At 39.2% G+C, this 25,951-nt stretch overlaps 1 protein-coding gene across 1 annotated transcript in view; it reads left to right on the top strand.

Annotated features, from left to right (window-relative positions):
- Window positions 1-3,932: 3,932 nt before the first annotated feature.
- Window positions 3,933-25,951, top strand: part of LOC126249580 (uncharacterized) — a 176,413-nt gene continuing 154,394 nt past the window's right edge. Inside the window, exon 1 of the mRNA XM_049951245.1 lies at window positions 3,933-4,149. Coding sequence (XP_049807202.1) covers window positions 4,130-4,149 — 20 coding nt within the window. The 5' untranslated portion in view covers window positions 3,933-4,129. The remainder of the gene's footprint in view (window positions 4,150-25,951) is intronic.

Genomic DNA, 25,951 nt, shown 5'->3' with positions numbered 1-25,951 from the left:
TTCACACTTTTAGTAACAGAATGCCCATCTAGTTATGAAGAATGAATAAAAATATTGTCTATGGCTGTGCTACTGTTCCCCTGCACCATAGTTGGGAAAAACACAGACTGCATCAGATCATATGAATTTAGGAGATCTACCAACATCCTTTTTCTTGCACCAGCGTATACAAAATTAATATTGAAATCACCAAATATAGCTAATTTCTGGTACTTCCTACAAAGTGAATCAAGAACCCTCTCTAGCTTGAGCAGAAATGCTCTGAAGTTGGAGTTAGGGGCCCTATAAACAACAACAATTAGAAGTTTAGTTTCACTAAATTCAACTGTCCCTGCACAACATTCAAATATCTGTTCAGCACAGTGTCGTGATATGTCTATGGATTATAAATGGAATACTGTTTTTTATGTACGTAGCCACTCCCCCACCCCACAAGGAACTTGTTGAGAAACAGCCAGCTAATCTGTATCCTAATAAAGGAAGCCTCTGAATTGTCAAATTATTTAAGTGGTGCTCTGAAATACCAACAGTTTCAGAGTCAACATCTATAAGCAGTTTACTAACTTTATTTCTAATACCTCTAATATTTTGATGAAATCCTTCTCAACTTGGAAACATTACATCCTCGGAAGGTGAGCCCTTAGTTAGAGGGACTTTCTTTAAGCAGTTATACCTATCAGCTGACTTCAATCTAAAAAAGGTGCAGCTCTAACACCAACTACTACAGGAATTTTTCCACGAGTGACCCCACCACCACCACCACCACCACTACCACTACACTGTCACCTATACGCTTTGCCAGCCTCCCCTTCCAATACCTGTTGAGGTCCAGGCCATGCCTAGTGAAACCTGATCTACTGATAGACCCAACTGGCCCACTGACAATGAGATGTGACCCATGCCCTCTGCCATCAGTGCTCTCCCCAGCCACATTAAGGTGAAGCCGATCGTGACACTGAAACAATTGCATGAAATGCACATTAGTGCCACCAGTTTGAGTAGCTATCTTTACCAGATCACCACCTACATCATATTCCCCGTCCCTATCAAGACTGTTTCTTGCTCCACCCACTAGCACTACCTGATCCTCCTTTGTAAAATTACTACGTAACTCCCCTATGCTGTCAGTCACTTGAGCCAACCCTGCACTAGGCTTCACAATGCTGGTGACCTGGTACTCACTCCCCAACACTTCCTACAACTGCTGGCCCACACCTCTACCATGAGAACTAGCTAGTAGCAGAACCTTCTTCTTTCTGTTAGACTTTGCAACTAACCCAAGCCTCCTAACTGCTGAGGACTGCTGCATGTTCCCTACATCTACAGCTACACGAGGCTCCTCTCCACTCAACTCGGACAGTTGGTCAAATCTATTGCATATATGCAAAGTAAAACTGTCTGAATACCTCTTCTTCCTAGCTGCCTTCTTGCCAACTGCCAGTTCCCATTCCCCACCACCCTTCACCCTCCTCAACCTATCTAGTTCCTCCTTTGCGCATTGTAACTGCACCTGAAGGGCACAGATCTTATGCTCCTACTTCTCTATCAACTTATTTCTATACAGGTTATGCATTCCCAGGAGAGGATCTCACTAGAATGCCCACTGACTTCCCCACTGCATTCCTCCCAATGAAAATACTTTGAACAAATCCCACACCGTAATTCACTACTCAAAAACCTATGGCAGAGCCCACACCTCTCACTCATGGTAAAATTTTCCAGTTAGTGGGAAAAAAAAACCTATATGTCTATGTTACCAAAGTTCAGTTACACCAACAGAATTATTTATAGAACTAACAATAGCGGTCTCGAAATTCTCTGTCTACTAAGAAAGCCACTACTTGTTTTAATACTACTACACCACAGCTAATACCAATACCAACAAAACTTCACAAAATTAGTAGCTAAAACCAAAAAATTCAAATGGCCACTGGAACACTAAACGCAGTTAAAACACTGAACGAAAATTTTACTGAAATATTTCACTAGAAACGATAAGAAATGTCAGTTGAAAACTAAAGCAACAGATTTACTAAATGACTTCAATGCACAGAAAACTATAAAAAAACGCAGCGAGCGAACATTTCCAAAAGTTTATTAAATCATTATTTCGCCACAAAACACTACTGAAAACTATTAAATTTAATAACTGTATAACAGTGCACAAATAAGTTTTTAGTAGAATGAGCAGAGACACCTGATATTTTATAAATAGTTAACAATTTTCCTGTCAATATCTGCAAGCACATGTTCTAAGACTCATGCTGAACTTTGATACCCTAGTAGCAGTGTTCACCATTTATGCCACACCAAAAATGTTCAAAATGTTGAAGGACTTATTACTAGTTTCACCCTCAACACATTTTAATATTCATGTCTGTACATATTGTTATATTAGTTTTGGGAGCTGAGACTTTTTCTAGAGCTGCAGTAAACTTTCTGAAAAAGAGCTTTCACATTACCACTGGGTGATTAATACACAGACAGAATGGGTTTCTTATTATGGATGTCTGGCTCTGTTAGTTCTAAGGCTTTCAGCTAAGAATGATCTCGTGGTCGTGCGGTAGTGTTCTCGCTTCCCACGCCCGGGTTCCCGGGTTCGATTCCCGGCGGGGTCAGGGATTTTCTCTGCCTCGTGATGGCTGGGTGTTGTGTGGTGTCCTTAGGTTAGTTAGGTTTAAGTAGTTCTAAGTTCTAGGGGACTTATGACCACAGCAGTTGAGTCCCATAGTGCTCAGAGCCATTTGAACCATTTGAGCTAAGAATGTTTATCTACACTGTTGTGATCAGATCTTATCTAGATTTAAAATGTGTCCCCTTACTGATATAAATACATGATCCCCCATCCTTTAATTTACCCGTAATTGTACAGTAGCAACTTGCGCATTCACATCATAGTATTAAACATGGTATTTTGTTTTATCTACACCAGTGGTCTATAATGCATAGGCCTACCAGCATGATATTCAAACACTGTAATTCAACTTCAAACTAGTGTACTTTATTTTTAGTAGACTGCACATTTTGGTGAAGAATATGCGATTCTGATCAAATTTCTGTGGTGTTTGTGTGCTCCAGTCTATCTTTTGTGTACACTCTCACGTAATCTCTAAACTGGTTGAGGCCCTTGTAAGAAAGGGGAGCCTGTTGTCATGATATACCCTAAACAAATGCCTACTCCTCCTACCGATAACAAGCTTGTATTAGAAACCATTGATTTGTGACAGTACGCACCAGTACACTGTACGTACTTCTGATGAGGAAAATCAGAGCGGCACATTCTGAGACGTGCTACGATAGAACCTCTACTGCAGATGAAGCAATGTAAAACAAATACTGCCTTCACAATTTTAAAATCCTCAGATAAGTAATAAAATAATGTTTTCCTAAGTCAAAATGTCAAAAACGCACACTGAAAGGTTACAGTACCCCGGAACCTCTCTTTTTACAAATCAAGCACTGTAAGAGCGATTCAGCTGCCCCTACCGATATCGTTTTATGCAACCCGCAATGTTATATCAGGCCTTCATAAACAACGCTCGAGATTTTCTTATTCTCTCGCTCGCTACGCGCAAACTATTAGCCCTACAGAAAGAATGAACAGCGCCTTTCATAGGAAATGTAATGTATTTAGTGTTGTACTGGGATACTTTCTGCTAGAGGCCGTAGTTTTCGAGAAAAACGTACAAAGGTGACCTACAAACGTACACCGACTCCCACAATCAAGCCCCACCGATCAGTATTATTTTATTGGAGGCACGAAAAATCTGACACATTTATTTTCTTAAGCAACACTTCTGGTGGCTTTCTGTTCAGAGGCAGTGAGCTTCGCAATCAGCACAGGTGTGTGTGTTTTTGTACATATCATCTCTGAGGCACCGAGTGCGATGTTACGTATTTCTGTCGGCGGAAATGACGCCAAAGCTGCACATGCGCGGCTGAAGCAAACTAATTCTTTCCGCTTCGCTTCCTTGCTTGTAGACGCTTTCGCCGTACTGGATTTTGTAGCCTGATTAATCAATAACTAAACAGCTGTCGGAGCATTCGCCGTCAATATCATTTTGTGCTGCTACTCGGCAAACCAGACGGACGTGTTTGCACATAAACTTTGTTGAATCAATACAGCTACATGCGAAAGCATCAATACAGGTTTGACAGTCATGGCGCCTCAGCTCGCATTTGCATGAACTATTTTTATTTTCTTCAAGCAGTATGTCTCATTACTATTCTCTGAGAGCACTTTCCGCGTATCATTTTTGCAAACCATGTTTTCGACGGTGAGCTGCACTGTGCCACAGCCTTATGGCCGAAAGCTTTGATGTTACTTTGCTTTTATTTAAATATATTACTCTGTATACAATTTGTCTCGCAAGTACCGAATCAGTGAACAAATGGGAAAATCTAATCGTTTAGATATGTTATTTTATTATGTGTGAATTTGTTCTAAGTGCATGCTCGTATTTAGATGCGCCCAGTGGTGCTAGCAACAGGCCCAGCTTACGACAATTTATGGAGGTTTAAAAAAAATTGCAAGTCTCAACAATTAGAGTCGTCTTGCATTTGATTGTTATCCTCATCAGACAAATTCTGAAAAAGCTTTTTCTGTTCCATTAATGATCTAATAATTTTGAAAACTTCCGTCCATTTCTCGCGTCCTGTGAATTTGGAGATACATTTTTCTGCAAGCGGCGGTCAACATTACAGGAACAATACAATGTTTCGGTGGCTCCATGAGATTCGACTAGACGTTGTGAAACACCTCTGCCATCTCGGAAATAAATACTTCTTGACTTAAAAGGGCGTACCGCAAAGTAATTCAGGACCTTTAACAAATAGCACGAAGATCATCCCTGTTCGAAAACATGGCACAATTCGTCCAGTACAAGAATTGTTAGATGAAAACTAGTGACATTTAATCCAAGTGTACAGTCCTTGTAAATGCAGTTCGTACCGTACTGACAGAATTTCTATCTGAACCCTATTCATTACAACAAACTTGATTTCATCATGAAGCAGCTGTAGATAAGTCTCCGATTTTGAGCGCTGATATCTGTAGAGCTTAAATTCCCTGTCTCACTACTTCAGACTTGCTATATTGTGCAGATCTTTTTTTTTTTTTTTTGGACAGCACGTAGGTTTAGTTCATCGTTTGTAACACACACGCTCACGGAATCTACGACGTCATCGAAAATTATTTTTATTGAAATTTTTGTAGCGATTTGCTCACTGCCTTCCCTTCAAGCGGGGCCTAGCTTTGATTGATGGCTGCTGTGTGTGTCTTGCAAAAGGAAACAGCAATTCTACTTGTTGAATTGCACATAACGTCCATGCTGGCTGGGTAGGAAACACCAGTTTTGTTACTACCCAACGGTTTCTGATGACGTTAATTTGTTTCTCTGGATTTGTGAACACCATTACAGTGGAACCGTTATCTACATGTTGTGCACAAAATGATCCTAGAGTTTCGTGACCTATGGGAATCTCTTGATAAACGGGGTTATGTTGAGGCACGTAACGTCGTTTTGCACACGTATAGTTCGCGCAGTAACGAAAGGAGACCTAAACAGCTCATTTATTTCTCGTCTGCTGACCACAAATGAAAACAATAACAAGCAGAAAGCCCGCTCGAAATGCTGCGTTCTGCGCATGCGTATTTACACCTACTGACCATGCGCAGAACCACGGCAAACTACACTTCCTATTGAAACTTCCTGGCAGATTAAAACTGTGTGCCCGACCGAGACTCGAACTCGGGACCTTTGCCTTTCGCGGGCAAGGTTCGCAGGAGAGCTTCTGTAAAGTTTGGAAGGTAGGAGACGAGGTACTGGCAGAAGTAAAGCTGTGAGTACCGGGCGTGAGTCGTGCTTCGGTAGCTCAGATGTTAGAGCACTTGCCCGCGAAAGGCAAAGGTCCCGAGTTCGAGTCTCGGTCGGGCACACAGTTTTAATCTGCCAGGAAGTTTCATATCAGCGCACACTCCGCTGCAGAGTGAAAATCTACACTTCCTATTACTCCCCGGTGGATAAATCGTCCGCTAAATCCACAAGTTCACCATAGTGTTAGAAATGACCATGGCACAAGTGCCGTTCCCTGTACGCAAGCTCCGCCCCCTGCCCTCCACAAACCCTGCCCAACCGTACTTTACATCAAAATTGATACAGGCGCAGATATGAAAACCAAGGTTATATTATCGAAGGATTACGTTAAATACACAGACATGCTAAAAATATTCAGTAATTAGTACGAAATTTAAGTGCATTCCTATACTATTTTAAAAATTAATGTGTGTTATTAACAAAAATAAAAGTATCTTTAGCGAATTCAATAGCTGAAAAAATCACCTTCAGTAGAAAAAACTGAAGTATGAGTGTGACATCTGTTAATTCTAATGGGCGACGATTTTTGTAAAGTAATTCTCATAATATAATATAGTCACGCAAGGAAATATCAGAGATTGTAAATCAAGAAGAACTAATGCTAGTAAAAATGTTACGTTGGTAATAAAACTGAGGATACAGTCGATAAATTCGATTTTCCTAATAGACTGTGGTTGTACAAAAAAATAAATAAAGACTTCAGACCTTTTGGTTATATGTATGTGAATTCTGAGTAACTCATCAAAACTAAAGAATATAAGAGTGGCTTAAAGTAGAAATGCATGATAACAGCAGGAAGATATTGCAATACGTGTGATTATGTAGTTCATTAGTATTTGCGTCAGTAATACTTGAATATTAACTTACGAAGTTTTTATAAATGAAATTTAACTTGTGAAATGGGTTTCCTGCCACGTTAGGAACAAGGGATTAATTTAAGGGACTTTAAGTCATTGTGGCTGCTGCTGTGTGATCTGCTGGTGTAGAGAGAGCTGTTGAAAACAATGGAAACGCCTCAGTTAGATCATCTGTTTTTGTCAGTATTAGAATTGCTGTGCCCACAGTTCCGCAACGGTTTCAATTTCGTCAGTGTGATTCCGACCAGATAGTTTTGTCACACAAAGGGCCGCGTGAATATAAGAGACGCGCTGGAGGGTGGGATCATGTGGCACTAATGAATGCTCATACTTGATCGCTTTCCATCCATGAAATTCTTACGTGGATCGTACTGCAACAGCTTGAGTGACGCTGAGAAGAACACAGTGATCTAACTGCCCAGTGAAAATATAGTCAAAATTTGTATTTTATCATATATACTGCCTGAATTCCACCCGCCAACTACTCAACAATTCTGCTTTCCCAAAGTTCTTCCAATCATTCATATTTCAGGTTGTCACATAACATGCATCAGAACCAAGACTGCAGTTTTCTGTTTTTGCCTTGTGTTTTTTGTGTGGCTGTGCTTGCTGTCTGCAGATGGGGTTGTGTTGTGTGTTAATGTAAAGCCCTACTAAATTTGTTTTCCAGTTGACTCTGCTTAGTCCCAGAGTCATAGTAATGTATTTTGAAGTGTATTTAACTTTCATAATTTTCATACTTTACAGACCAGTAATTTCCCAAGGACTTGTCATGTATCTTCACAGACTGGGGGTCCTTTCATATCTTGCCAGGGTTACTGAATGTAGAAAATGTGAAATAAATCAGTAATCCATTAATGGGCCTGTTTTCATTGCAAAATTAAGCAGTTAGTCTCTTCCCCTGACCCCTTCCTTTTCTAAACCCTGTGACCTAAAATAATTCTTTGCAAGTTTTATGAAAAAGTGGGACAAGTAATTTAGCTGAGTAAGAACCTACATTCCTCTCTTGGCCCCCCCCCTCCCCTGCACTCTTCACTTTATACAGGTTCTTGGAATGTAGTAAGTAGGCTCTCACTGTATGATTGGCATCTGATGTGAAGCATGTGCCAATCTAGGTTCTTCAGCATTTCTGTGACACACTCCTGATAGTCACGTAAACCTGTGACAATTTGTGCTGGCCTTCTTTGCAAACAACCAATATTGGCAGTTAGCCTTGTTTGGTATGGGTCTTGCACAATTGTGCAATATTCCGATATGGGATGCAGAAGTGATTTATAAGCTATCACCTTTACAAGCAGATTGTGTTTCCCAGTTTTCTGCCAACAAACCAAAGTCTGCCACCTGCCTTGCCTACTATGGAGCGAATGTGATCATTTCATTCGTATCCCTTAAAATTTTTACACCCAAATATTTGTACGAGTTGACTGACTACAAATGTGACTCATTGATGTTGTAGTCACATGTTACTACATTTCCCAATTTTTGGAAGTGCACAATTTTACATTTCTGGGCATTTAAAACGAGTTGCCAGTCTTTTTATCACTTTGCAATCTTACCAAAATGTGACTGGATATTTGTACAGCTTTCTCCGGACATTAATTGCTGTAAACAACTGCCTCATCTGCAAAAACTCTTGAGGTTACTAGTAATATTGTCTACCAGGTCATAGATATACAACATGAGAAGCAAGGGTCTCAACTCACATTCCTGGGGCACACTTGATGTTACCTATACTTCTGCCAATGACCCTCCATCTCAGATAATATGCTGCATCCACCCTACGAATAAATCCTCAAACGAGTCTAGAATTATGTCTGATATCACATAAAATTGTGTTTTGGTTGTAACTGGTGGAGTACCAACTTGACAATAAATCCGTCTCTTTTGAAGCGTAAGAATTCACCTGCTAACACTGACAGGCAATGCTAGCAACATAAATTGGCCATGTGGTGCTTGTATCACATTGCACAGAAATTTGATGAACTTATATATGCTGGATGAGTCGAACAGCAGGGCTATGGTAATAATACTTCAGAAATTATGTAGCAACAACTCTTTTGTACCATTTTAGGATGCTTTTGTGCCATCTTCTGAAACTGTGCTTTTTATGCCATACTAACACATTTTAGATGTACTGAAACATGCATCCCTATCTTCCATTGTGTGACAGTAACTAGTATTCGTTGTACTGAGAAACGGTCATGAATATTTATTATGTCGTGTGGACAATAGTTATCCTGTAAAGATGCAGCTCCAGAAATACATTGAAATGAAAAACAGTTACCACTTCGAGGTCTACAGTGTCCCGGACGTAGTGGTCACTGTTGAGGATATCCAAATTTTGAAATAATACCCAGTGGGGATCCAGATCATTGCACCAAATGTGTATTCAGTATTATGCTTGATAACAATGTGGGCAACAACTTTCATAAGTGCAGTATCACATGAATGCTCCACTATCATTGCAGTCCAAACTGTAGTAAAGATCCTTTAATAACAGTCAGTACACTAGTGCCTGTATGGATATATTTGTCGTGCCAAAGGTGTCTTTTGTATGATACCAGGGGTATCTGCACAGAAAAGTAGATGCAGAGAAAATGTTGTACTATAGTACCAAAGTAGATGCCGAGAAAATGTTGATGTACTATATTAAAAAAAAGTAAAATATGTACCTGTGCTTCTAGATTGTAGCCATATGCAAGGTGATGTTCATTATTCTAGCTCAGTCATCCTGAGCTTGTATCAGGTTTCGTGATGCAATGTTGAATTTTTAACGTCTGAGGTCCCAATGGCCCGCATTTTTTTTTCACAAATGTGTTGTAGTGTCACTAAGCCTTTTTTCTAGGCTTTAAATTACGACACAACAAACCACTACCACAAAGGCTGATCAAATTCACATTGAAGTTCTGTTAGCTGACAATATGACATCTACAGTGAAAATAATTTAACACAAAATTGAGTAAACTGTAATTTCTTGTGTAATAAAGTATGCAAAAAGGAACAAGAAAACAGTATTGTATTTTTGATCTTGTAAAATTTTATAGAGTTCTGTAATTCAGTTTTCTTGCAAAAATTTACTTGTAGTTACATACTGTATATGGAAAGTGGAGAAAGGAACTACAATGTTGATACTAATGTCAAATTTCCTGTCATGATCTTCATTGGTGTGATATTTCGTGGTGTGAATGATCTCCAGAATGTTTTTGTCTGTTGTAATCAGTGCTGTGCACACATCATCAATTACAAATTTGACCGGTGGCACTATAGGAAGTGATTTCCCTAAATCGTTTGAGGCAAATGCCGGGATGGTTCCTTTGAAAGGGCACGGCCGATTTCCTTCCCAATCCTTCCCTAACCCGAGCCTGCGCTCCGTCTCTAATGACCTCGTTGTCGACGGGATGTTAAACACTAACCACCACCACCACCACTATAGGAAAGTCTTAACAATGTAGAAACTTGTCAACAATTAGTTGCACCTTCACATTTTTCTTGTAGAAATAACTGATGCAAATAGAGAATACAGTTGGTGAACGTGAAGGCCATCCATGCTATCTTTTTCACCATATATTCCACTGGTAGTGTTCTCAAAATCTTAAAACAGCACAGTGTTTAACTTTTCCCAGTGATAAGGGTAGCTTTAGAGATCAATTGAAATTGCATCGTACCAATAACATATTTCTTTTCTTATAGGTTTTTACTTCTTATCCTGAACAATAAAACATTTATTGGATAAGCAGTAGTAAAATAAGGCAGTTTTGTCAGCTTTGATGTGTCACGATATTTGAGTGATGATTGCAATGTAGACTGCAACCAATCTGTAGTCATAGTAAAGCTTGGTTATCTTTATTGCGAACTGTATTGTTCTATTTCTTGAACCTTACCAACCAAACCCTTAAGGTTTGCTGTTTTCTACCTCTATATTTCATTAACTGTCTAAAGCAGATTTACCTTCCATTTAAGTGAAATAGCATTTTGTTTTCATCTTGATTTCTCTGCCAATGCACACAAAAAATAAATGTACAGTACCTGTATTTAGAAACAAAACAAAATAAATGTACTGTACCTGTATTTAAAAACAAAAACACACAACATGATCTTGACACAGAATCTATTGATTTCAACTCACAGTTCACCAAGTTCGACATATCCATCACTGGGTTCAAAAACTGACTGAAGTGTTTTCATAATGGCGGAGACAAAAGGCAAACAGTAACTTAACAACAGTAGCAACCACTGGGTTCTTTGTTTCATTTGTGGCAGTCCCCTACTTGTGTTATCCTGAATGACCAGATCCAGTTTGACATTTGTGTATCATATGCAGGTAGGTACTGCACACTCCCATCTCCATTCATAATCCAGGTAACACCATTTCAGAAGAGTGACACAAGAATCAGTGAACACACTGTAGAGTTGACACAGTGGAAGTACATCATAACAAGCACAGTGCACACATTTTTGATATGTAGAAAGGTATCAGCTTGATTAAAATATGCAGGAACTAGGTTTCCCAGGGCAGTTACACTTAGATGTTGCATGTTTGCTATCACACACAATTGTAACATGAGATGTTACACAATGACTAGTTTGCTCGAGACTTTTTGTCTAATAGTCTGGCATAGGTATTACCTGTAAGCTTTTGGACTGTGGACTCATTACATGCAAACTGACATAATTGTTACTCATGTGATATCGAGTGCAGACTCACATGGTTGTTAAATCAAGCACCAACTGATTATTTTGGGGTGGGACTTGACTATTTAAAGCCCGACCTAAGGATATTTGTTGATTTCAGAAACTGCTTAACAATTTGAAAAATGTCTAGGTTAGATTTTAATTTCTAACTGGGTTTTATACCAATAAAGTAATGTCATTTATAAAATATGCTGAAAATTATTAAATTATAAACACACATAGAACCATCTTACATAAGTGCACTGGGAATATCCTACTTATGAGTGTGGCAGCCATCTTGAAAATGATAGTAAATTATGCAACATTGTTAATTTGTGGATTTATTAATTAGTGAATTGTCTCATGTTACACAGAAAAGTTAGATCACCAAAAGTATAATATCAAAGTTCAGAATGTAGCGAGTACATAGGTAAAAACAGCAACAGAAAATTGTGAATGTCTGGAGTTCCAGTGTCAGTTATCGTATAAGTTAATTAGTTTCAGGTAATTTAAATTATCTTACTGCAAATTTGCATGCCAGCCTTTTTAATATGCTGATTAGCTCACTACATATTGCACATAATGAACGGCAATATTACATTTTAACCATATTTTCTAATTAATAATGTTCTAATGAAAGCTAGCTATCTTAATGAAATCAGCATAACCAAAATAATCACTTAAACAATGAATTTAAGTGAATCTCAGTCTAATTACTGATTTGAAGTATCTGTGTGTATGTTACATATATATTACACAGTTAACAATATGAAAAGTGAATAATAATCAGATAAAAAAATTAATAATTTAAAAAGTGCAGAAACATAACAGATGGAAAGATTCCATCTTGCTATGTCACAAGTCTAATAATAATAAATAATAATAATAATAATAATAGAAAGGCTAACAAATTTAGGTGACATAATGACTGCAGAAAGCAGGTATATTTGTTTATGTGAGAAGAAAAATCTTTTCATGTTACATGATTTTTGTTTTATGTCAAAAGTATATGTAATTACATAGTATTTTGTCTGGACTGCAGTATTATTTTGTGTTAACTAATGTTTATGATAAGCATTTTTTCTGTGCCTCTATAAAGACTTGATCTTCAGCGGGTTTCCATAACAATTTGGACATCAATACTGTTGGAGATGAAATGTCATATTTATTAAATCTGCACTGGGCAGCTAACTTTTGAAATTGGTAAGTTTTAGAAAGCATAGACAAGGAAAAATGTACGCACTGCCTGGGTGGCGCATATTCATAGTGCGCATGCTAATATACAATGTAGTAATTACCTTGGTGAATAGAGGGAATTGTGGAGGGTAAAAATGCAGGGAAAGACAGAAGTCACTGATGTTGTTGAGGTGAATGGAGAGTTTAGCAAAGGAAAGAAGTAACTGGAAAATGGTCTCAAACTGTGGCATATGGACACATTTGTTTACACCCAAAGCTTTACTGAAAATTGTGACACTCAAACCTTATGGTTTACCAATCTTTACTGTAATGATTCTGTTATAACTAAGTGCAGTGCAATTAATTTTTTGTCCTTTTTTATACTTTTGTTCACTTGAACTTTACGTTACTATGCAAATACATTGTTCAGTAACAGTGCAAAATAAAAGTTGGTCATTATTGGATCCTCTTTCAAATATTCAATCACAGTCATACCCTATATGTCCAATAAATCAACCTATTTTTTCCTGCTGACTAAAGGGGTTTTGATATTTTGGGCACTTTCACTTTGCCAGCCCACTGTTTAAAGTGCAGTTTTGTCACGAAGGTGTGATGGAATCACAATTTATTTAAGTCAAAAATTCAGATTATGATTCAGCTTTTTCTAATAATGTTTTGAAATTGCTTTGGCTGAGAAATTTTGGCTCTGGCATCAATTGCGTATTGAGCTGCTTCGTTTGCAGAACTTAATTCAGGATATTATGTATCCAATCATAAGAGGTGCCTTCCCTCTCAACAGTCTTGTAAATCTTATGGCAAGTCTCTTCTTTCCTGATATCATGAATGTTGTCAAATATTTCTTCAGAGATTTATATATTTTATTCATTGATAAATGGTTTTCCATCTCCACAGAAGGCAGTCATTGTGTCCAACTGCCATGCAGAGGACTGGCATTCAATTCCAGGCACTGTTAGGGTCTTTGATGAGAGGACTGGAATACGGTGCACTCATCCTTGTAAGGACAATTGAAGAGCTAGATGAGCGAGAAGTGGAAGCTCCAAGTTCTGGAAAGCTGACAACAGACAGGATAGTGATGTGCAGAACCATGCCCATCCATAACTCAACCAAATGTCACCATATGACAGAGTATGGCAAGGCGGGTGGTCAGCATCACTAGTTCCTCTGGGCATGGTCGTGGAGTTACTGATAAAATGTTATGAATGCTGGCAAAATTTTTTCCACTAAATTCCCTCTAATTGAGTTGTATCTAGGCCATAGTTCACTCCTTTAAATAAAAATATTTCTTCGCTGAACAAGAACCATCTTTGTCACTTTTTATGAAATGTTTGACATTGATCACATCAGATAGCTGCCAACAAACAACTGCATGTTGCCTCTGTTTGAAAGCTAGCTAAAACTCGTTATAAGAACCACAATTCCCATCAATAATGCCACTTAACAAAAATTTCCTGTTGGTTTTATAGAAGTTTATCAGACTTACCACGCCACACCTGTATTGTGTCAGGGGTTACAGTCAAATGTTTCTCAAATATCTGGCCTTCCTAAACACTGAAATTACACAACTCTTAATTGACCCAAATCAGATAATCACTCTCTAAGCATCAGATTTAAACTTGTGAGCAATTATATGTGCCTGCTCAGTAGCATGCAGCATCCCCCTTCATTTGGATATTGATGGCAATATGTCATACGCTGGAGTCCACAAGACGTCAGAAGTGTTTGGGAGCCATTCTGAACCATGAGTCCACTTGCTTAGCTGAGTGGTAACATGTTTGCCTGCCATGCAGCAGGCCTGGGTTTGATTCCTGGCCGGTCTCCGCTCGTGGACTGGGTGTTGTGTTGTCCTCATCATCATTGATGCGCAAGTCACCTGAAGTGGTTTCACCCAAAATAAGACTTGCAACCTGACGCCCGAACCTCCCCACATGGGGTGTCCTGGCCATCAATGCCACACGATCATTTCATTTTTTTCTGAACCATGAAAACTCAATTGTGGCCCACAACTCACAGGGACTGGTTGGAGTTGGATGTAAGGTACACACTTCTTGCTTACTGTTGTCCCAGATGTGGTCAATAGAACTGAGGTCAAGTGGCCTGGGGTGAGATACAAGTACCTTCATGTGCATGTAGCATCCTTCAAATTATTCCAATATGATTTAAACACAGTAGAGTGATGTGCATGATTGGAAGGTTTGTTTAATCTCAAATAATGTCATTATATTTAAATCATAGGATGAGACAAGCACCTAAATTTCTCCAATGAATTGTCTTTAACACATGACTGAAAGAACTTTGAACACCTTCCAATAATCCGAAACATCACTGGGATAAATTTGTGCTGAATCACATTTGTTACCTTTTTGAAAGTTGTAGATTATTCGTGGGTTTAATTTGGGTTAATCCAAAATGTTTCAGGAGGAGCCATAATTGATTAAGAAGTTGATAATTGTATATCCAGTTTTAACAGAAAGTTCAAATGATTGTATCTTCAGTTTTCATGAAGTTTTGACTGCTAGCCATTCTAATGATCAAGAACACACAAGTGACTTATAAGTGGAACACCATTAAAATTTCTAGTTGTTTAAATTAACTCGGTTCTCTTGATTGTAGTACAAGTAGCACCTCTGGTGGTGTTACAACAGAGGCAGTTGTCATGACATAAGCCAGCAACTACTATTGTTTGCACCCTTTTGTTGTATTTAGGCCTTCATTGTTTGTCATTGAGCCATCACAAAAAATCTGAGGAGTAAAATCCAAGGACCGTGTTAACCAACTCCACTCATTATGATAATAAGGAATGACATTCTGGGACAGTGCTACATTAAGGTATGAAGTAGTTGTGCACAACAGCATGCAGTTAGAATTTTATGTGATGCACATTCCCAGACCACCTATAAACAAACTGTCTTTACGTAACCTGTAATCATCCATTGTAACTAGGTGCCCATACCATCTTAACAGATATTTAATAAGAAGGGACACTATGCTGTGCATATTTATCTTCATAGAATTTTGGTATTTGGTACATGGTCTTATCATTTCATTTTAAAATGGTAGATATCTTCAAGACAGAGGATCTTGAGGATAATTCATTGACGGGCACTGTGTTTGGCTCTAAAGCATGAGATGTCAAAGTCATCACTGCCACATCTAATTTTGAAGTTAATTTATTCATTGCCTTTCTTGAGGTCATCAGACATCACATCAGAAAAATAGAGGGTGAAACCCATCCCTGCTTGACACAATTTATGAGTGGAAACTGACCTGTGAGGCTGTTGTCATGCTATATGCAGACAGCTGTGAATGTGTGTATGGGCTGCTGAACTCAAAAAAGACATTATGCCATCACTCAGCTTTCGAGAGAAGGTTGTGATCAGACCGGGGCTATGGCCCCATCTAATAAAGGAATAGGTTGCTTGGAAAATTCCAGTTCTTGCTCCCTAGCTGCAAGCCTATCACGCAAGTCTGCATTATCTGCTTTCAATTGCACCAGTTCAGTAACCAATGCTTGAACTGCTTCCCAACTAGTGAGACCCTATGCTTGAGACACTGTCATTGCATAACCATAACCTCCTGTACACACTAAAGAACACAAAATACACTTAAAACAGGCTGTATGACACAATACATATATATAATAGAGGGAAACATTCCACGTGGGAAAAATATATCTAAAAACAAAGATGATGTGACTTACCGAACGAAAGCGCTGGCAGGTCGATAGACACACAAACAAGCACAAACACACACACAAAATTCAAGCTTTCGCAACAAACTGTTGGCTCATCAGGAAAGAGGGAAGGAGAGGGAAAGACGAGAGGATGTGGGTTTTAAGGGAGAGGGTAAGGAGTCATTCCAATCCCGGGAGCGGAAAGACTTACCTTAGGGGGAAAAAAGGACGGGTATACACTCGCACACACACACATATCCATCCACACATATACAGACACAAGCAGACATCTCATATGTCTGCTTGTGAGATGTCTGCTTGTGTCTGTATATGTGTGGATGGATATGTGTGTGTGTGCGAGTGTATACCCGTCCTTTTTTCCCCCTAAGGTAAGTCTTTCCGCTCCCGGGATTGGAATGACTCCTTACCCTCTCCCTTAAAACCCACATCCTCTCGTCTTTCCCTCTCCTTCCCTCTTTCCTGATGAGCCAACAGTTTGTTGCGAAAGCTTGAATTTTGTGTGTGTGTTTGTGTTTGTTTGTGTGTCTATCGACCTGCCAGCGCTTTCGTTCGGTAAGTCACATCATCTTTGTTTTTAGATATATATATATATATCTCATGTCTTATCATTTTCATCATCCATTTTGACTATGTTCACTGATTGTCCATAGGTGGTCTGTTAAAAAAATTCCAGAACTTTGTCCACAAAATTTTTCTACTCTTACCTTTTATTTATTGTGCATGGTCTCCTTCAAGATACTCTCCTCTACAACTGATACACTGCTCCAAATTCTGTTTCCATTTCTGGAAGTAGTCTTGGCACACTGCTTGTTGGATCGCATGAAGCACCGTCTGCAAATGTTCTTTTATCTCATCTATCGTTGCAAATCTTCGTCCTTTCAATTGGGTTTTCAACTTTGGAAATAAAAAATGTCCACAGGGGCCAAGTCTAGAGAGTATGGAGGATGAGGCAGCACAGTGATTTCGTTTTTTGTGCAACAGTCATGCACCAACAGGATGAAACTGCGGGTGCGTTACCATGATGCGAGAGCCATGAATTGTCTTGCCACATTTCAGGCCATTTTGTTCTCACATTGTCTCATAGGCATCACAACACGTCCCGATAGTACCACCAATTAACAGTTTGTCCCTGTGGCATGAATTAACGATGAACTAATCCTTCAAAATCAAAGAAAACTATCAGCATGGCTTTGACATTCGACTTGACCAACCTTTCCAGACCCATTGTGAAGATTGAACCTTGGTCTCTCAATATCATAACTGTAGACCCACGTCTCATCACCAGTTATGATTCTCTTAAGGAACATATTGTTCTCATTTGTGTGATCCAAAAGCTTTTCACAGATTGCTAGGTGAAGGTCTTTCTGGTCTTGACTCATGAGTTTTGGGACAAAGTTGGCAGCAACAAAATGCATTCCAAGCTGATGTATCAGGATTTCATGACATGATCCAACTGAAATGTTACATTCTTCTGTAATCTCCTTGATTGGCATGCACAGTTTCATTGATGTTCCTGACATGAGCATTGTCGGTAGATGTTGAAGGGCACCCTGAAAAAAGGTCATCTTTATATTTTTAAACCATGAGAACCATTTATAACATCGAGTATGGCTTAAGCACCGTAAGCTTCCTGCATCATATGATGTGTCTCTGTAAAGGATTTCTTGAGTTTCATGCAAAATTTAATGCAGACATGTTGCTCTTCTAACTCTGCCACCTTGAAATTCACAAACTGTGTGACACAATGTTCTACTCAATACAGAACTGAACAATATATAACAGGCATACAACAGTGAAATGTCTGGCAGTTACACATTAAACACAGGCATGTGCAGCGATCCAACCACATTTTGCTCCAACACATCATTGGCGCGAAATTATGAATGCTCCAGAATTTTTTGAACAGACCTCGTATACTCATACTGATGACAGTTAACAAAAGTTACTGATATTGACGCCGTACAGGGTGCTGACTGCCCTGTCAAGTTAAGACTAAGCATATCTCACAGGTTGTAAATAGTGCTCCTTTGTATTACCATGGAATTCTGAAAAATCAGTGTTTCCCTGGCTGTATAAATGTAACCCTCAAATCCTTGTGCATCACTCACTTAGAACCCATGACCTCTGGATATAAAACAAGGAAAAAACCATAAAAACCAATAGTCTGTTCACTCACCCCACTGTTTGATGAAAGTGCGTGCTGTGGTAGCAAAACTGTGCTGTGTGGAGGTTGACTGTGCTGGTATGAGTTGCCAGACGAGGTCCACAAATACTTCTGGGATTGTGGTGGTTCTGGTCAGGGGTGGCTAGGAAAACTCAACTGCAAAATAAAAATATTTTATTTGAACTTGAGTTCCAACATTGGTGGGCTGCGCCACTCCTGGATATGCCGTCTGCAGGTGCATGGTACACTGGTGGCTGATGGTGTCGGAAGGTCATGATGCCAGGATGGCCATTTGATGTGTGTATCCTGCTTTGCTGACACTGTCACTTAGCAACACCTACCAGAGTTGTCATTACATGGCCATGAGTGGGCAGTGCAAGCAATGCATAAGTCTGCTGAATTTTCTTAAGCACCCACTGCTACTGGGTTAGAAGCTTGCCCTGATGCAGAAGGATGGCAGCAGTACTGCCCTGGCTGTGAACCACTGCCCTCCAAGGTAGAAGTTCGGGGCTGCCATGAAGTCTGGGGAACAGCTCATCTGTTGTGTTATTCTAAATCTACAGGTGCAGACTTAGAACTGTGAGCTGATCTGGTGGAGTTGGCTGCCCAGACCAGCATAAGCTTCTGGCTGGCCCATAGTGTGATGAACACTTGTGCAATTCTAGTGTCGCAGAGGATGCTGTCAGACAGCATATAACTGTGCTAGAACCAGAGAGTATTCATAGTGGTCAATAGCACACTTGTTGTGTTGATACATTGCTTCCAGGCACGTCCTTTTGTGTTTCTGTGGTGTGCAAATAGTCCACAGGGTGGCTAATAGTTGCATGGCCTTTCTGCAATGCCACCACGATTGTACGGCATGGTCTGACCACCTTGCAGCACATACACAGGCTTGCTTGTGAAACTACATACCAGTGCCTGCCTGTTTGCCTCACACACGGCTGCAATGGAGCTTCTTTTAATTCAGTAATGCCCAAAATTTATTGACGGCATTACAAAATGATGACAACATCCACATAGTGTTTTTTGTAAATGGTATTTTGCTTTAGCGTACTATATTTTTGAAAGAACTTGTTTTCCAGATAATTGACAAATATTTCAGCAAAGGTGCCAGAAAAACTATTGCCCATAGTGAGCTCCTGTTTTCGGTGATAAATCTTTGCATTAAAAGTAAAATAGTTTTACATTAGTGACAGCTCAATCAGCTCTGTGACTTCACCTGTACTGTTCTCCTTAGGTGACGGCAAATTTGTATTAATGTGTATAGATTTAAGAATAAGAATAAGAATCTTTATTAGCCGTTCAGTATTTTCTTATACAATGGATTTCGTCAATAAGTTCAATTACAGTATAAAGATGGTTATATTCTCATAACAATGTATATATAAATCATATGAAATTTAGTGTAGTACAATAGCACACATTTGGAATTTTATATATTATTAATTTTACTATAAAAAGGAAAACATTATACAGATTTATATTAAGCAGGGAGTATTCATGTTGATGACACTATGTCATTATCATATACATGTTGATAACACTGTCATTATCCTAAGCTACTGATACAAATTTAGGTCCTGCTACAGGCAGAGGTACCTTTCTCTATGTTAAAACAGCAAATCTGCCATATTACAATCTTTAAATTCATCAACTGAGTAAAATGCTTTACCTTTGAGCCATTGACCCAATGTTGTCTTAAATTTACTTTTAGATGCTGTTTGTACAATTTTAGGGAGCATATTAAACAGTTCGAGGCCTACATACTTATAACTATTATGTATCTTAGACAGTCTAGAGTATGGCAGATCAATTGTGTGGTTTCGTCTTGTATTGTGGGTGTGGACAGATGACCTAAGGGGATATTGAGCTATGTTTTCTTTTACGTGTAGTAAGCAATAATAGATGTACAAACAAGGAACTGTCATGATGTTAAGTTTTTTGAAATGTTCCCTGCATGTATCCTAGGAGATAAACCCACTACACATCGAAGAGCTTTTTTTTTGCCATCTGAAAATTGATATTGAATTGGGAGAATTTCCCCAGAGCAGAATACCATATGAAAGATGGGGGTGGATATAAGCAAAATATGAATGCAGCAGTAAGTTTTGGCTGACATTACTCCTAAACTTATAAAGTAGGAACATAGCACGTGCAAGTTTAGAACAGACGTATGTGATATGTTTATCCCAGCTAAGTTTCTGGTCAATCATCATTCCTAGCAGTTTAATGGACTTATTTTCTTTGTTTGATACCTTCAAATTAAAGAACATTTCCTCAGTTTTTGTTTCATTTATGAATAGGGAGTTTGCACTAAACCAATGAACTGATTTTTCAAATATTATATATCTTTTTTCTCGTACAGATTCAAGAGTCTGTCCTGAATTGATAAAAGTTGTATCGTCTGCATAGAGGACTGTTTTACAGGGTAAATACTGTGGCATATCATTAACATACACTACAAACAGGAAGGGCCCAAGTATGGAGCCCTGTGGCACACCTCTTGTTTGTGGGTTTGACAGCTGCCCATTTACACTAACAAATTGTACTCTGTTGCTTAAGTAGGATTCTAATAATTTCAGGGTGTCCTCTTCCATGCCGTAGTGTCTTAATTTCATGATCAAAGTACTATGAGATACAGTGTCAAATGCTTTACTCAGGTCTAGGAGAGTAGCACATGAGATTAATTTATTTTCAAAGCCATCATATATATCACTAACAATATTTTCAACTGCTTTAACTGTGGATAGTTTAGACCTGAATCCATACTGTGAGTTACTTAACAAATTATTCCTCTCAAAATAGTGATTCATTTGTTGGTGAACACAGTCTTCGATTATTTTAGATATTATTGGGATTAATGAGATAGGGTGATAGTTACTTGGATTTGATTTATCTCCTTTCTTAAATATGGGAATAGTTACTCCTATTTTCAAACAGTCGGGGAAAATCCCTTGCTGTAATATACAGTTAATGAGAGTGGTTAGAGGGGGCAGAAGATCACTTGATATCTTCTTTATGACAAAGTTTGACAGACCATAAAAGTCCTCTGCTCTGGAACTCCTTAGTTTGCCTATTGCTTTGCTAACATCATTTTCAGTTAGATTTTGTGATTGGAACATTTGTAAGTCAGTTGTCAGTGTCTAGAGATACTCATTTTGCAAGATGTTATGAACATGCTTTACCTACAACTGAGTCTGTGTGATCATTCTTTTTCATAACCCTACAAACTCTTAGATCATGGTATTTGTATTATTTGACCAGTTACAATTGTGACTCATTGATATGGTTTTCATAGCATAATATATGTTTTGGATTTTTGAAGTGCACGATATCACATTTCTTAACATTTAAAGCAAGTTGCCAATCTTTGCACCACTTTAAGTCTTATCAAGATCTGATAGAATATCTGTGCAGCTTTTCTCAGCCAGTACTTCATTATACACTGAAGAGCCAAAGAAACTGGTACACCTGCCTAATATTGTGTAGGGCCCCAGCGAGCTTACAGAAGTGCTGCAACACGATGTGGCATGGACTTGAGTAATGTCTGAAGTATTTCTGGAGGGAATTGACACCATGAATCTTGCAGGGCTGTCCATAAATGCATAAGAGTACGTGGGGGTGGAGATCTCTTCTGAACAATGCATTGCAAGGCATCTCAGATATGCTCAATAATAGTCATGTCTGAGGAGTCTGGTGGCCAGTGGAAGTGTTTAAACTCAGAAGAGTGTTCCTGGAGCCACTCTATAGCAATTATGGACATGTAGGGTGCCGCATTGACCTACTGGAATTGTCCAAGTCCGTCGGAATGCACAATGGACATGAACGGATGCAGGTAATCAGACAGGATGCTTACATATGTGTCACCTATCAGAGTCATATCTAGATGTATCAGGGGTCCCATATCACTCCAACTGCACATGACCCACACCGTTACAGAGCCTCCACCAGCTTGAACAGTCCCCTGCTGATATGCTGGGTTCATGGATTCATGAGGTTGTCTCCATACCTGTACACGTCCATCCGCTCGATAAAATTTGAAACAAGACTTCTCTGACCAGGTAATATGTTTCCAGTCATCAACAGTCCTATGTCTGTGTTGGCAGGCCCAGGCGAGGCGTAAAGCTTTGTGTTGTGTAGTCATCAAGGGTACACGAGTGGGCCTTTGGCTCCAAAAGCCCATATCTATGATATTTCGTTGAATGGTTCGCACACTGACACTTGTTGGTGGTCCATCATTGAAAAGCCCATATCTATGATGTTTCGTTGAATGGTTCGCACACTGACACTTTTTGCTGGTCCAGCATTCAAATATGCAGCAATTTGCGGAAGAATAGCACTTCTGTCACATTTAATGATTTTCTTAAGTTGTCCTTGGTCCCTTTCTTGCACAATCTTTTTCTGGCCGCAGTGATGTCAGAGATTTGATGTTTTACCATATTCCTGATATTCACGGTACACTCATGAAATGATTGTACAGGAAAATCCCCACTTCATCACTACTCGGAGCTCGGAGATGTTGTGTCTCATTGTTTGTGCACCGACTATATCACCACTTTCAAACTCACGTAAATCTTGATAATTTGCCATTTTAGCAACAGTAACAGATCTAACTACTGTGCCAGACACTTGTTGTCTTATATGGGCATTGCGGACCACAGTGTCATATTCTGCCTGTTTACGTATCCCTGTATTTGAATACACATGTCTATACAAAGGTGTTCTGTAGGATTAAAGTCAGGACTTTGTGCAGGCCAGTCCATTACAGAGACATTAATGTCATGTAACCACTCCATCACAGGCGTGCATTATGAACAGATGATTGATCGTGTTGGAAGATGCACTCGCCATCCCCGAATTGCTCTACACCAGTGGGGCATAAGAAGGTGCTTAAAATATCAATGCAGGCCTATGCTGTGATAGTGCCATGCAAAACAACAAGGGGTGCAAGCCTCCTCCATGAAAAACACGACCACACCATAACACCACAGCCTCCGAATTGTTCTGTTGGCACTACACATGCTAGCAGATGATGTTCACCGGGCATTTGCCATACCCCACCCTGCCATCAGATCACCACATTGTGTACCGTGATTCTTCACTCCCCACAACGTATTTCCACTGTTCAATCGTCCAATGTTTATGCTCCTTACACCAAGTGAGGTGTCGTTTGGCATTTACCGGCGTGATGTGTGGCTTATGAGCAGCTGCTTGACCATGAAATCCAAGTTTTCTCACTTCCTGCCTAACTATCATAGTATTTGCAGTGGATCCTGATGCAGTTTGGAATTCCTGTGTGATGGTCTGGATAGACGTCTGCCTATTACACATTACAACCCTCTTCAACTGTCAGCGGTCTCTGTCACTCAACAGATGAGGTCAGCCTATACGCTTCTGCGCTGTATGTGTCCCTTCACATTTCCACTTCACTATCACGTCAGAAACAGTGGACCTAGGAATGTTTAGGAGTGTGAAAACCTCACGTACAGATGTATGACGCAAGTGACACCCAATCACCTGACCAAGTTCAAAGCCTGTGACTTCTGTGGAGCACCCCATTCTGCTCTCTCATGATGTCTAGCAGCACAATGCATCTAATATGAAAACGTTTTTTTTTTTTTTGGGGGGGGGGGGTGTCCGGTTGCTTTTGATCACATAGTGTATGTATTCCACTCATATTTACAGTGATACAAGTGTTAAATTTGGGCAGTCCTCTTGAATCTGATTTTGCAAAGGAACATTTGAAATCAGGGTTCACAATTTTTGCTGCTATTTTTGTTTGAACACTATGCTGTTTCATTGAATACTGACATTCTGCTCCCGTGGCTGTGTACAAAATACAGGTTGATTCTTGCAAAGAAGATAACAGCAACCACTCACTTTTTATAGTGCTATTTATTTATTTGAATAGTGCTGTTACTGGTTTTGAACTGATAGGTTGATCATCAGATGGCATGTTCACATTCAGATACATTCTTGTTACTCTACATTAGCTGAATGTGAACAAGCTGTCTGATGATGAACCTATCTGTTCGAAACCAGTAATAGTGCTGTTAAAATAAATAAATATTGCTCTAAAAAGTGGCTGGTTGTTGCTATCTTCTCTGCAAGAATCAACCTGTTTTGACACTAACTTTGGCGCCACTACTACCTTTAAATATTACTAGAATTTATTTGGGTTTTGTGAGAGAACTTTTGATAATATTCTGCTACAGTAGTCATTGAAGGCCTTATGTATTGCCTTCTTAACAGCCAAACCTGTCTCATTCCTCATCTCTCTAGCTGTAGCCCTATACTTGGTTTTAGACCTATTATGCAGTTGTCTCCGTTTCTTTAGAAGTTCCTTTACAGTGACTGTATAGCATGGAGGGTCCCTCCAATCATGAACTGTTCTAGGTAAATGTCTGTCAAATGTCTGGTCAACTATTGTTCTGTGTTTGAGCCACAGTTCTTCTGAATGATCCTGTCTAAAGCTAAATGTTTCAAGTTACTCATTCAATATGACACTACTGCCTGTATCTTAGTGTGCTGAGCATATAGATCTCTCTACTTGTTTTAATTGTCCTTTGCACTTTGGTAATTAGTATTGCTACAACTGACTCACAATCGCTGGTGCAATGTGGACATTGTCAAAGAGATCAAGTGTATTTGTTGCAATTATAACTAATAAATTTTCATCACAAGTGGGCTTCTGAAGTAGCTGGTCAAGGTTTTCAGGGAAGGCATTTAGTAATCTTTCACAGGATGTCTGGTTACACTCACCACTTGCAAAACCGTAATCATCCCAGCTGATTGATGGATAATTTAAGTCTCTTCCAGTGATAATTGTATGATGTACATAGTAGCAAAATGAGGTTTTCTCTAAAGTTTTTGGTTACATTTGGGGCTCAGCGTGTTGGTCAACAGAAAGATCCAGCTATAAGTGTATGCCTTCCCTTGATATAAGTCTTGCCTAAACAATGAATTTCGTTTCCTGCTGCATCATTTTCAACAACTAAATCTATATCTACTCACATAAGTTGTAAACCAGTGTGGAGTATTTAGTAATATTTTTATTGAATAAATTTTGTTGTTGGTAAATTATCACTGTGCTCATTATCACTGTTAAAATGTGCTTGCAACAACCTTAAAACGTTTTTATCTGCATTAATGGAACTGCTAATGTGGTGCTTTAATTTATTTGCAGAGTAGCACATTTAAACTGCCTAGTTAGTTAGCACAGCCGGGGAATGCTCGGGATCCCTGGGGCTTGGTGCATGACAAAAAATGCAAGAAACTATCAAACATTGAACTAACAACAATATCATGGAAAGGATAGATTGCTTCTCATCCCTTAGGGGAGACACTGAGCTGCAGACAGGCACAGTAAAAAAGACTGCTAAAATATATACTCATAAGCAAGTCGTCCTCCTGAAGTAGAACACACAATGGGTCAGGCCTGGTGTGTGTGTGTGTGTGTGTGTTTGTGTGTGTGTGTGTGTGTGTGTGAATAGTA

The sequence above is a fragment of the Schistocerca nitens genome, chromosome 3, assembly GCF_023898315.1.
Source record: "Schistocerca nitens isolate TAMUIC-IGC-003100 chromosome 3, iqSchNite1.1, whole genome shotgun sequence".
In the NCBI taxonomy this organism is placed as follows: Eukaryota; Metazoa; Arthropoda; class Insecta; order Orthoptera; family Acrididae; genus Schistocerca; species Schistocerca nitens.
Note: the sequence above shows the minus strand (reverse complement) of the source record. Positions and strands in the feature narration are given on the sequence as shown.